Source organism: Malurus melanocephalus, unplaced genomic scaffold, assembly GCF_030028575.1.
Source record: "Malurus melanocephalus ecotype Western Australia unplaced genomic scaffold, MMel_1.1 scaffold_635, whole genome shotgun sequence".
In the NCBI taxonomy this organism is placed as follows: Eukaryota; Metazoa; Chordata; class Aves; order Passeriformes; family Maluridae; genus Malurus; species Malurus melanocephalus.
The window spans coordinates 98,628-112,055 of NW_026623867.1; the positions used below are offsets into that span (position 1 = coordinate 98,628).

Sequence of the window (13,428 nt, forward strand, 5' to 3'; positions counted from 1 at the left end):
CCTGAAGGAGGTTTAGGTGGAAGTTGAAGGCAGGACTGTGCAAAGGGAGGAACAGTTGCTGCCACAAGATAAATGCTCCATTCTAACCCGAGCTGGGAAGTGATGCCTCTGTCCTGGGCACGAGCTTTTAAATAAAGAAAAACCCAGCTCCTCAGGATATAACCAGCCTTGGAAACTAAAGCAGCTCCCCTGGGTTGGTTAAGCTGGGTGAACCCTCCATCCCCCTTGCCTTTCTCTGAAGTTGATCACAGCAGAGTGACTGTAGTGCAAAGGGAAATAGTGAAGGAACCTTCCAGTGTGGCATGTTGAAAGSAAAAGCAATCCCTGGGCAGCTGGGAGTGTGTGGTACTTCTGCAACCCCACTGTGTGTCTGAGCCCATGGTCTCATTTTCAGAAGCTGCAGACTTTCTCAGTATTTAACTGAATCCTCCCTCCTTGAACACATCAGTCAATTCTAAGGGGTTTTACTAAAATATTTGTCAAGTCCAAAAATAGATAGAGTGCTGTTGGCTCTAACCCTGCTCCTGCTTAGACCTGCCATGTCAGGGTTGACACAGAACATTTGCTGGTGAACATTTGAACCCTGTTTGTGGAAAATGCTAATCCCAAGCTGTGGATCCTGCATGAGCCATGGAACCAGTAACATCTCTGTTTMCATGACATGTGCAACTCCCAGTGGATCCATGGTATATGTGAGTCTCCCCAAACCGAGTCGCTGGGCTGCTGGTTTTTCTGAAACTGAGACAATAACCTGGCGTTGTCTTCGTGGTGCCCTGCATGAACTATTGCATGAGCTCACTCTTCCCACAATTCCCACACTGCTTTTTCCAACTGCTGGGGAGATGCCTGTGCAGGAGCCGTGCCCAGAGGCCAAACTGACGCTCTGGAGTTTGGTTTGTCTTGTTCAGTTTGTCTTTGCAAAACATGGAGCTCTTCAAAAAGGGAATTGGTTTTGGCTAAAAGCAGTCSGTGGGGAGGAAAACTCCCAGATCAGGAGCCTTTCTGTACAGTGAGGGGTTTGCTTTGCTTGGTGACAGCGGTGACAGCGCTGTGTGTGCAGCACTGAGCGCTGCTCGTTCCCATGGTTTTCACCCACAGCTGAGGCTCCCACTGCTCCCCTCAGCTCCTCAGAGATGATTGTACAAAGGAGCTGCTGAGACCTTGCTGCCTCCAGCAGAGATTGGGGATCTGTGTGTTGGAGGGATCCCTGCAGAGGCTGCTCTGCCCAGCCCCAGCCYGGGCAGCTCCCCTGGACTCAGCCATGGACAGACCCTCTGGGCTCAGGGGATTTCTCTCCCGGAATATTGAGGAGCTGGCCATGTCACCTGTGWCCCCTGGCTGTGCATCCTGGGGTTATCCCAAGCTCAGTGATAAAGAAATGCTCTCCTGGATCTCAGGGTGTCCCCAGGAGCTGGCAGCACTGCGAGAGGAGAGCGGGGGAAGGTGGGAGCAATCCCAGGATCTGAGATTTTACATGGGAAACTTGGAGAATATCAGCTGCAGACAGCAGGGAGTGGGGACAGCAGGAGCCAGATTCTCTCCAGCTGCAGGGTTTTGTCAGGTTGGAGGTGCTCTGAGAGCTGTCACTGTGGCAGCCCTGCWCACACCTGAGTGCTCTGGGCTAACACTCACATTTATTCCCTCTACATTTATTCCTTCTTTACTTAGCCCWGAATTCAGGGAATGCATAGTCCCAAAGGGAACACATTTGGAAGTAAGCAAGTTCTGAGCAGATAACTTGAGGTCACATAAAACAAGGAGCAGTCATTAATTTCAGGGAGAGCTTGAAATATATTTCAATATACAAGTAAAACTCTTTTAAGTGTTAAGTAGTGAATTGTTAAAATTCCTGTCTAAGCATTGACCTCACGTGGAAGCCTTTGGAGACTTCATGTTTCCTGTTCTTTGATGCTCAGTCTGGGGCTTTTATTCATCAAGACTGTAAATAATTGGAAAAAGCAGGTTCATGAACACAAATGTCAGATTTGGAGACTGCATTCCAGACAGCTTCACTTTCTTTTTTTTGTTGGTCTTTTTTTTTTCTTTTTTCCAAACCATCCTTCAGAGCAGGAAGACAATATATTTTCCTGTGTACATTTGAGTCTCTTGGGCTCTTGGAAACAGCACAGACATTTTTTGTTACCAGACCTCCTCATGGACAGCAACTKTAAAAGCTGTTGTGCAATTTCCTTGAGATAAGTACTTCAAATTCTAAAAGCATAGGCCAGAACTTACCGAAACATCCAAAAAATGCATTAAACATCCTGAGCCRTGCAGGCTGGGTTGAGCAATTTGAAAATGCTGTTTGTAATTGGTGCTGCTCAGTTCTGCTGAGCTGTTCTGGCCTTCTCAGGTGTGGTCAGGTCTGGGGGTTGCAATGAGATGAGTTCCAGTCTGGCTGACTGAAGGGGAGTTTCACTGTCTGAAAGTCTGAAAATAGGTATTTCTGAGTTTGCAAATAGGTGTTCCAAGGTAGCTGTAGTGTCAGCATGAAATTTAAGAGGAACACTCCACTAAAATTTAAAGCAGTTCAATGGGTTTCTCCCCTTAAGCACTCAAGGTCTGTGCCTGATTTCATTAGCCCTAAATGTGAATTTTCTTTTCCATCTTCAGTGACTTTCAACATCCATCAAGTCTTATCTGATCCCTGCTCTGTTTGTGTGTGTCTGTGTGTGTGTGTTTTGATAAACAAACCCCAACCATAAAAGCACCAAAAACCCAGCCAYGTTCAGCCCTGGATGGAGGAGCCTCGGCAGATTTGGGAGTGAGGGAAGGATGAGAATCCCCTTCTGGAGGTGCTGGCACTGCCACAGCCAGGGGAGGTGACTGTCAGGAGGGGCAGAATGCTTGAACCCTGCYCCACAGGTGTTCTGGGATAAATCTKTTGTTTTTTCTGTCTCTGTGGTTTTAGGGGGAGCTGGAGCGGCAGCTTCTTCAGGCCAACCCTATCCTGGAATCCTTTGGGAATGCGAAGACAGTGAAAAATGACAACTCCTCCCGCTTTGTGAGTAACTCCTTGTGTCCTCAGAGGCTGTAAATCTGCACTGCTGTTCATGGAGAAATTACCTTTTTTAGGTATTTCTCTAATTAGTGTCAGAAGCTTTCTCTGTTCTCTTTCTCCATGAATACAGGTTCTCTTCTGCATTTTTTTGGGGTCACTGAAGACACAGCCTCACTGGCTCTTGGCAAAACATTCTTTATTCTAACTCCAGCCATCCCTGAGCTGACAGCAGTGGCGATAGTCAAACAAATCCAGCTGTGCTGGGGAGCTGAGCTGGGGCCAAAAAACCAAAAACTGTGTRCACGCACTGCTGCTGGGTTGCTGTGAAGGGAAGGACTGTGGCATCCCCATRGAACTGCCAAAGTCTGCAGCCTTCTCATCCATTGCTGTTACTTTATTAATTGGCTGGATTGGAGGGAGCATCCTGAATTTCTACAAAACCCCAGAACTTGCWTATAAAACCCCAGCTAAGTTTACTGCTCTCCTGCAGGAAAGTAAAAAAGCCACTGTGTGACTTACCCCAGGTGTCAGACACTGCTGTAGCTGCTCCATGTTTGTGTTGGGTCCCTGCCTGCTGTTCACAGAGTGTTTTGGTGGCTGATAACCACTTCTGATGAGCTCCATTGTTTTAAAAATTGTGGTGGGACTCGGGGTGAATAAATAGCATTTTACTGCTTCTTAGAACTTCCTTTCTTTTGAAGGAAGAAAAAAAAGCCATCTCTTATTTCAGGGGGAAGATGTTTTTAGTACAACTTCAAAACTGTACAGGAGGTATTAAATCTTTTTTCTTGTGAGAACAGCACTAAAATTTACAGAACAAATGAAAGATTTCTTGTCTGCCTTTGACATTTCAACAGTTGCTTGGATTTATAATGCATGAACTCAACTGCACTGATAAGGACTCTGGAAAACTATGACTAAATCAATTAGGCCTTTCAGCTGAGAAGGGAGAGCAGAGTTTTGTGGAAATTCAGCTTTTATTATTTTATAGCCATGTTTTTATACATTTTGCAGTCATGTTGCTTGGTGCTTATAGAAGCTGGGTACAGGATTTATAACATCAACAGGTTTCACTGCACAATGATCCAACTCTGTTACCTGTCTTGAATCCGTCAGAGTCTATACTAATTTAATGTGAATACTTTTTCCCCTAAAAGATGTCAGCATCTGGTTTGTGTTATTTTGAGCTCTGCATTGCCATCATGAACATAATCACTCTGATGGCTCCAGCTCTGTTTTTATAAAGGAGCCAGTATAATGCATTCCAGATGGTCTCATCTCATGCAGAAAAAAATAATCTTTAACAGCCATTTTAAAACCTGACTTCAAAAATCTCTCTCCTCCCACCAAGTGAGAGGTGTTGCTGTTCAGCCATGCAGTCTTGACAGGCTTCCCTGTGCAGCATGAGCCCGTCAGCCTTCCCTGCTCCTGATAGCACCAGGGAGGRCTCCAATAGGGCCAGTGGCCAATGGATTTTATTTTCTCCCCTTTTTTCTTCTACCAAGGGCAGTTGTCTTTTGTTTCAGGAAATAAATCTCTGGTTTGCACTGGTTAGGAGAGTGGGCTTGCTGGATTTATGTGGCAGTGCTGAATGCTTCCCTCTGATGTGGTTTTTCCAAAGCCCTGGACTCAGTGCTGTGATGGTGTCAACAGAATTCAGCCCTTAGATGAGCATCACTGCAGCCTCTGAATGTTAAATTAAAGATTCCACAGCCAGCTTTGCCAATGCCAGCTGAAAGGTTGGATTAAAAGCGTGCTTTTAAGGAAATGAAGTGGATAAGTGACCTCTCCAGTSATGCCTGAACTTGGAAGCAGGGAATGTGGGTCCCCCTTCTAATGTGTCACCTCGTTTAGTGACTGTATTTCCTCTCAATTGCTTCTGCAGCTGGAACTCCTAACTCGACAGCAGGACATGAGTTCACTTTTAAGGGTGGGACAGAGCAAAATGGTTCCAAATTATATAAGAAAAAAAGCCACTGCCTGGAGCTCAGGTGATGCTGGTGTTTGTTTTCCCCTGTGACACGGCAGATCCCAGGCTCTGTGGTGCCTGCTCTGGCTGAGGAGGTGTCTGTTGCTTGTGCTGGGGCTGACGTGTGCCTCATATCTTCTCTGCTGCCTGAATTTCAGTAAAATGTCAGTTCATTCTTTGTGCCAGCTATAAATACAGCTTTTGGGATCGTTGCTGAGCAGAAAGTGGAAATGTAGTTACAAGCTGAGCTGAGGCTGTTGTGTRTGTTCACAGCCAGGAATGTGAGTGYAGGAGCTGCTCCATGCCTGGGAACAAGCCCTGTGCCCTGGCCCGGGGGGTTGCAGTGCCTCTGGCTTTCCACCTGAACTGGAGCAGCACGGGGTGACCACTGGAGCTCATTTCAAGTGTTTCCACCTGGATTTTTTGCARCTCAGAGACACCACTTGGAGCTGGAGCTGTATAGCCACAGCCTGGGGTGGTGGCTTTGCTCTAGGGCTGAGTCAGGATCAGGCTGTGGGGAGCTTGTACTTTTCCCTGGATTCACTGAGGGGACAAACCTGGTCACTCTTGTGCCCTCAAATCTTGACCCAAATGGGCTTTATCAGGGCAGGGGGCTCTGGGGAGGAGTTGCAGTAGCACAAGTGGTGGTAGGTGAAGGCTCCAGCATGGCAGTGGTCCCCCAAAATCATACCCTGATTATCCTGGGCCATTCTGTCAGACAGGGACCRTGCAAATCTGTGGGGGAGAATATTTGAGAAGAAAATCACTACAGTCCCTGAGTTGAATAGATCTGCCAGACAGGAATTGAYTTTAACAAACTGATAACACTAATCAGACTGGAGATTAGGGAAGATTTGGATCCAGATTGTAAGAAAATTTCCAGAGGCTCCGTAAAGGCTTTTGGTAGGTGGCTTTGAGCCATCAGAAGTGCTTAGACAGTGATAGCAAAYGTTGTGATGCTCCCTGATCTCCAAACTATGTCAAATTGAATGTGTGTGGATAGAGAAGGCTGGGAAATTGGATTCAGTGAGGATGKAGAGCCCAGTGTAGGACTGGGTATTCCCACCTGATTTTTACATTTTTCAGCCAGGATGACATTGAACAATTTCATGAGCACAGCTTGAAATATGGGTGGTTAAAAGTGGTCCAGCTCCAAACCACARTCTTTTGTCCTGTTGGGAATGTTTGTAGGCAAGTGACAAATCAGATGGGAGAGCTGAGGTGACATAAAACTGGTACAAAAATCTGTTTGCTTCTTTCCAAAAGCTGCCTGTCCTGGGAGAGCACCTGTGGGAAATGTGCCGTTTATTTGAGATGTGTGTTTTAGAAATGGGTCTCTTGTTTCTCTTGGTGCTTTCTTCACCAACGGCTGGAGAAGAGAGGCCRTGGAGGGAGCAGCCAGCCTGGTTTGGAAAATGAAGGAGAAATGTTTKGGGCCAGGCAGCACCTGAGATTTGSGAGYTGAAGCACCTTTAGGCACCCARARGTGCTGTAGAAATGTGCACACTTGGGATCTCAGCATTGYTTCCCACCTCAGCCAGAGTGTGTGGTCAGTGAAAATTGAACCTCATGTTCTCAGGAGTTTTTAATTTGTCTGGATTCCAAATAAATCTGGACTAGGAGTTCCTAAATCTCAAGACTGTGTTTGTGTGCAACATGCTCCATCAGAATGAAGGCTGAGGACGTGGAAGGGAAGAGGTTTCATTTGAATTTGGGAAATGCTTGATCCATGAATGCATTTGGATTATGTTTGATATAGACAGCATTACCTTAATTTAAAAAAAAAAAGAGCAATTGTGAAAAAATCTTCTTTTCTTTGCAGGGCAAATTCATCAGGATTAACTTTGATGTCACTGGTTACATCGTTGGGGCCAACATTGAGACCTGTATCCTTTTTCCTGCCACATCCTTGCAAAATGCAAGTTCCCTGCTTTGTTTGGCATTTAACCCTAGAATTCTGTGGAATGTAGAGAAACGTTGCCACAGTTGGACATTCCTGTGACAGCATCCCTCTCTTCCTYGGTTTCCAAACAGCCGATCAAATATCACAGATTCAGCGGCTTCCTCGTGCTCGGAAATCCTCAACTCCCAGATTCCACACTCTGAAAGCTGCAGGATTTCCAGCCTGCCCTTAGAGCCAGGCTGTGTTAAAAAGGGAAACCATGTAAAATGTGCAATCACACAAGGTCTTCTRTTAYACTTAATAATTATAATTAATACCAAAGCAAATTCAGCTTTAGCTCTAAGATTTGTTTTATTTATTGAGTATAAAACCAAGTATAAACACGGCACTGAGASCCCTTCCCTGGAGTTCTTTTCTCTGTGCTAAAAATGTATTGTGTAATTTTGAGTTTAGCCCGTTTGCTGAGAGRATAGCAGTGGAGTGATCATAAAATGATGAAACTGGAAGTCTTGGTAAACAGCATTAAGTGAGTATTGATCATAAACAATGCTGTAGTTCAGCTCAGCTTCCATCTGGTTGCTGTGTTTTTAAACTGCCTGACCTGAAGTGCATTAAATGTTTGGAATTGTCAGAAAATGTGATTTCCCAATAAGGCTGGGAAGAGATCTATAGTTATTCAAAATATGCTGCAACAATAATTTTTTTTTTTTTCATTCACCACAGTGCAGGAATGAAGGCAGCTTTTAGGAAAGTCCAGATGATTTGTTTTGCTTGGAGCTTTGTGAAAACAAGGATTTAACTCTCGGGGATTTTTTTTCTTCATCACAGGAGCTCATCCTTACCAGTGTTACTTCAAATCCCTGTCCCACGTTTGCTTTACAATATGGAATATCAAGAAGTAAGAAAGTTAAATAAGATTACAGCTCACAGCAGCTAATCAGGCAGTACCTGCTGCCGAAATTGAATTTGGGAGCTGTTTAAAGGCAGTGTGGATTGTTATGGAAAAATGCAATGCTTGGAAAAAATGACAAATGCACTTTGGATGATAAAGTACTTCTGAGTTCAGCAGCTGCTGGTTTTTTGGGATTAAGAGTTCAGCCATGACCTCAATAGAAGTGATGAAGAAGGATGGCAGCTCCATCTCCCAAAACTGCTGCTGATCCATGGCACACAATGGTGGCTGTACAGAGCAGGAGATGCAGAGATTGCAGGGAAATGGAGGGAAAGCAGGGAAATGCAGGGGAATGTAGGGGAATGCAGGGAAAACAGGAAAATGCAGGGAAAGCAGGGAAATGCAGGCAATAGCCAAGGGATGGAGTGCTGAAATTTCCTGAGATGAAAAGTGAGTTCCTCCCAGTCCCAGCTGGAAATCTCTTGCTTAGTCACTGAAAGTTTGTGTTGGATGTAATCCAGTCAYGGAATYCCAGAATGGGTTGGGTGGGAAGGGACCACCAGTGCCACCCCTGCCAGGGACAGGGACACCTCCCACTGCCCCAGGGTGCTCCAGGCTGGCCTTGGACACTGCYAGGGRYTGGGCAGCCACAGCTTCTCTGGACATTGCTCCCAACATTCTCTTTGGTCTCAAACTAATTCCAGAGCCTGCTCTGGAGCTCGTTTGCTCTGCACATTTTTAACCAAAGCTTGCAGGTGATCCTTGACTCCAGGTGTGTCCAGACCTGCTGGAGAAGTCTCGTGCTGTCCGTCAGGCCAAGGACGAGCGGACGTTCCACATCTTCTATCAGCTTCTGGCTGGAGCAGGAGAGCACCTCAAGTGTAAGCTGGGAGTGTCAGCCTGCAGATCTGTTGGGTGCTGCATTTGTTATTTCAGTGGCACAGGGTGGCTCTGAGTTATTCTTTGGTCACTAATGTTGAGTTTGAAAAGAAGGAGAAGCCGGGTAGCTTTGTCTGAAATAACTGTTGTGTTTGCTCACCTGAGCTGGGGAGCCACTCTGGCATTTCCAGCCAATGTCTGCTCCATGCCAAAGCCCAGTTTGGGCTGGGARTCCCTGGACTGAAACTGCAGAGTTCCCAACTGATAACAGCCAGCCCTGGTCAGCAGAGGCAGCCCTATCTCTCCAGCCTACAGAGAAATTTAACCCAAATGTAATGAAACCCCAGGGCTTTCTTCCAGCCATTGTAGTGTTGGGGTGGTTATCTCAACTCTCTTTGAGTTTTTTCCCCCTTCTTTGGGAATTTCTGCTAGGCTGTGATAAGTGAAACTAATGAAGATACAGACTTCAAGAGCATTGATCCACTGCTTCTTGTCCTGTGTGAGATAAGCTGGTGTTCAGCTCCCTTGATGTGGTGATCATCAGTCCCTAACTCCATTTCTGYCTGGGTCTGTTACCTTTCAGTAGAGATCCTTTTAGGATATTCCAAATGGGGATTTGAAATCTGGGTAATGTTCTGTGTGCAGGTTTCATGCTTTAAAGAGCTCATGTAGGCTGCTACAGAGTCTGAATCTGGCCTCAGCTTGGGAGGTGCACTTGTATTTTTAGGGTTTCAGAAGCTGTCCTGGCTCATGGCCATATCTGAGGAACTGATTTCCTAAAGCAGAGTTGGGGAATTGAGTGAGAACAGAGCACGGGTGGGTGTGAACAGCATTTCTGAGCTTATTTTTCTGTCTCTTGCCCTTCCCCCAACACAGCTGACCTGCTGCTTGAAGGATTTAACAATTACAGATTTTTATCTAATGGCTACATCCCCATCCCTGGGCAGCAAGACAAGGATAACTTCCAGGAGACGATGGAAGCCATGCATATCATGGGATTTTCACACGATGAGATCTTGTGTAAGTTATGGACCCTTTGGGGTTTTCAGAGTGCCCTTTTCTCTCTTTCTCACACACATACACACGTATGCTGTACTGATTTAATGTCACCAAATTCAATGTTGCTTCARTGTCTTAGCCTGAAGAAAATGTTTGCTTAAGTTGAACTAAAGCCATTTGCCCAAAAAGCACAGTGCAAACTGTATTTCCTCCCTGAACCTGGAATTTGGAAGGAAYGTGACCCGAGAAACAAGAACAATGTGTTAAGCTGAGCCCTGTGCCATTAAGCTGATGCACATGTGTTTTGTTATCACAGCAATGCTCAAAGTGGTGTCCTCAGTGCTGCAGTTTGGGAACATTTCCTTTAAGAAGGAGAGGAACACAGATCAAGCATCAATGCCAGAGAACACTGGTGAGTTGCTCACTTCTGGAGGGTGTCCTTAGACTTGTGCTGGAGTTTTCTTCCTGCCATGTGTCCAGTGCAGATCTGGAYAAGCCCAGAGCAATTTGCTGAGCATCCTTGGCAGTGCTCTGTGCCACCGTGAGGCCAGGTCTGGGCTGCTGCTACCAACAGGCACTTACTGAACCTCTCCTCTCTCACCTCCTCCTGCACCCAAATGGAAGTGTCCATCAAGGCAATTTATGCTGTTTGCATTGCTGCTAAGCTTTGAASAACTATTTGGGTTGTAATCTTGTTTATTGCTCTCTCCAAAGACTTAAGCCCTAGGAAGAAGTTCATGCTTAAATCAGTTTGTTTTCTTTGGTGCCTGGGAGCAGTTTTGTTGCCAATGATAAGAGCCCTGGAGCCAAGCACAACTTCCATGGTGCAATGGCTGAGCACAGGAATGCTGTATTTAGAACAGGCTCTTTTCTGGAGTGTCCTGGCACTGTGGGATTGGATTTATCAGTGCCTGCAATGCAATCAGCATTTTGAAGGATATATTTCTTCCCCCACCCAAAGAAAGTTGCTGAGGCACATTTGAGGTTTTTATTGAAGGCTCCAGTGCCAGCCTTTTAAATGTTTTCGTGGAAAGACTGTTTGGGGAGCTGATATCAGTGGGAGCCACCATTCCCAGGACCTCCTGCACATGGACAGCTCAGAKTCTTGTCTGGGTCTCATTCTGTAACTGTCCCACATTGCTGAGCACATGAATCACTCAGTGCCCCAAAAATGCCCAGATTCTGCAGGCAGTGGCTGCTGCACGGGTGGGGGTTAAAGGCAGTAGTTACTGACCTGGCATTTGGCACTTTTGTGCTGCAGTGAGAAAAAGGGGTGGATAAGGGTTTAATTTTTTGGGGTTTTCCTGCTGGCTTAGAAAACTCACCTGAGTCCTTCTCCATGGAGAAGGTGTGATTTGGAAAGATAGATATGCTTCTTGACTACTGTGACTTTCATTGTATTACCATTGGTTTTTAGACATAAATTCTGAATTACAACACTGGCTCTAAGTATGTTGATACTATTGGATATTTATTGTACTGGATACAAAATTCTGACTTACAAAGCCAAAAGAATGGAAAGCTCAGAAATACTAAAACATATTTCTGTGCTCTTGTATTTAAAAAATTAATTATATAGTCTCTATTATTGCATCTTTTGAAGAAACTGAGTATAACTGATCTCTCCCTTCTTGTCACATCTCATTGTGAAGGGTTTCTCTGCATCCTGTGGAGAAATCAGTGTGTCCTGCTAGTGACTGCTCTTGTTCAGAGTCTTGAGTGTGATGCAGGTCAAGTGTTGTCTGCATGGATGGGAAGGAGTYTGTGTGGGCAGTGGAGATGGGAACCAATTCAAAGAACATGGGAAGCAAATCCTCCCCTGGAGATGGTGATTGCAGATAAACAAATCCTGGTTCCAAGTACAGACASGAGAGATGCAGGGAAGCCAAGGAGCCTTTGTGGGTTAGGAGMATGGAGAAGCTGTACTTGGAGAATTCTCCTGCTTGGAGAATCATTTCTTGCTCACCAGACTGGGAGAGGGAACCTTTTTGCTGAGASGGCAGAGTTTCACAAGCAATCTCATGAAGTTCAGGTTCTCTGCCACGATCTTTTCAGTGTCTTGGCTTTATAATAACTCAGAATTTTCCATCCAAAACCCAGCAGTACTAAAACACGAGTCAGGATAGTGAGGGCTTTCTCCAGTCACACCTTTTAAATGGCYCTTTTTCTCTCTAAACAAACAAGGAGGTGCCCCTGCCCATGGCAGGGCTGGARCTKGGTGATATTTAAGGYTCCTTCCAACACAAACCATCCTGTGATCCTCAGATGAACAATGCTTATTTTAAAGTGCAACATAAATCAAGCTGAAATAGAGTGACCCACCCCTACCTTGAGATGTGACCCAGCCTGGGTTGGTTTCCTTCACAGGAAGCTCAGAAGTTCTGGCTGCAGCCTCCTCCAGCAGCTCAGCAGATGTGATAGTTGGGATTACCTCTGCTGTGGTTTATTGGTGTTATTYTTACCTAAACTGCAGTTTATTACTGACTGGAAAGGCTGGGACAATAAATCCCACATCCCTGGTTTGTGCAAGGAGCTGAGTGTGGCATTTGGAGTCCTTTGGGAGAAGGGGGCCCTCCTTCCTTAAACTGCAATATCCTTTACAGTATCCAGCGTGTCACTGTGCAAAGCTCATGGCTACTTATTACTTTCAAGTTCTTGTTTTGTTTCATTTGTTTGTCTGTTTGTGTTAAAGATTCTGATAGCAAATTTCTGCTTCACCCCTGGGGTTGTTTTTTTCTGATGTACTGATGCATATTTTTATACTTGAAGCACAGAAATGCTCCTGTTTGTAGCTCAAGTGGAAGGAGTGGTCAGTTTGTGACACTTCTGTAATTTCACTGATTGTGTGTTAGCTCATGAACCCTTCTACTGAACATAAGACCAGACAGAGAATCTCAGCATTAAAGAGCAAGAACCGTGGGTTTAATACTAAAGAAAAAAATAATACAGCAAAAACTCTTACATATTGGTATGACAATCTGTTCTGCAATGTTGATTTGAAAAAAATAGCTTTTTGTTTTGACTTTGRCAGTAAAAGAAGCTGTCAGATGACAAAGATAAGGGGCCAAGTATTTACTGGGTGCTATGGAGAGCTTCCTGCTAAAGGGCAACACTTCCCTGGACCTAAAAATACTTTGGGTGTCACTGTCATTTTTAGAAGTGTGGAATCATWACCGCCCAACCTCCTGGGCCACGTGTTTAGGGGAAGGGATTGATGTAGCAGGGATCTGTAGGGCTGCAGTGGGTAATGCACAGTTTAAATAATGAAATGACATSGGGAGGGTTCTTGGTGTTGAAGTGCACTGATGCCTGTGGTGTTATTTTATATAGAATAATTGGAATCACAGAATGGCTTGGGTTGGGARGGACCTCARAGAYTATCCCAGTCCCACTCCTGCACTGGGCAGGGACWCCTTCCACTGTCCCAGTGTGCTGCAAGCCCTGTCCAGCCTGGCCTTGGRCAYTGCCTGTGTCCTCAGCTCCCTGTTYAGTGTAACAAACCCCTGTTCCATGCTGGCACAGCTTCCTGAATTGGACCAGTTTTTAAGCACCTTCAGTGTGATGGTGCTTAAAAACCAACAACATTTGATGTGTGATGTTTCCATCCTGTCCTTTCTCCTGAGGATGAGAAAAGGGATGGTCCCTTTTAAATGAATTAACAGAACTCTACTTGACCCGTTACCTGAGCTGCACTCCCACTCCCGTGACATCCAGTTGTGTCCCTGGGAGGGGTGTGCCAGCTTTGGGGACAGAGCCCCTGCGGGCTGGGACTGTCCCGGGTTACA

At 45.5% G+C, this 13,428-nt stretch overlaps 1 protein-coding gene across 1 annotated transcript in view; it reads left to right on the plus strand.

Moving 5' to 3' along the window:
- The window catches only part of MYH10 (myosin heavy chain 10), a 95,984-nt gene that overhangs the window by 52,017 nt on the left and 30,539 nt on the right, over positions 1–13,428 (plus strand). Inside the window, exons 6-10 of the mRNA XM_057383461.1 lie at positions 2,912–3,004; positions 6,793–6,856; positions 8,548–8,646; positions 9,521–9,664; positions 9,960–10,055. Of these exons, the coding sequence (XP_057239444.1) occupies positions 2,912–3,004; positions 6,793–6,856; positions 8,548–8,646; positions 9,521–9,664; positions 9,960–10,055 (496 nt within the window). The remainder of the gene's footprint in view (positions 1–2,911; positions 3,005–6,792; positions 6,857–8,547; positions 8,647–9,520; positions 9,665–9,959; positions 10,056–13,428) is intronic.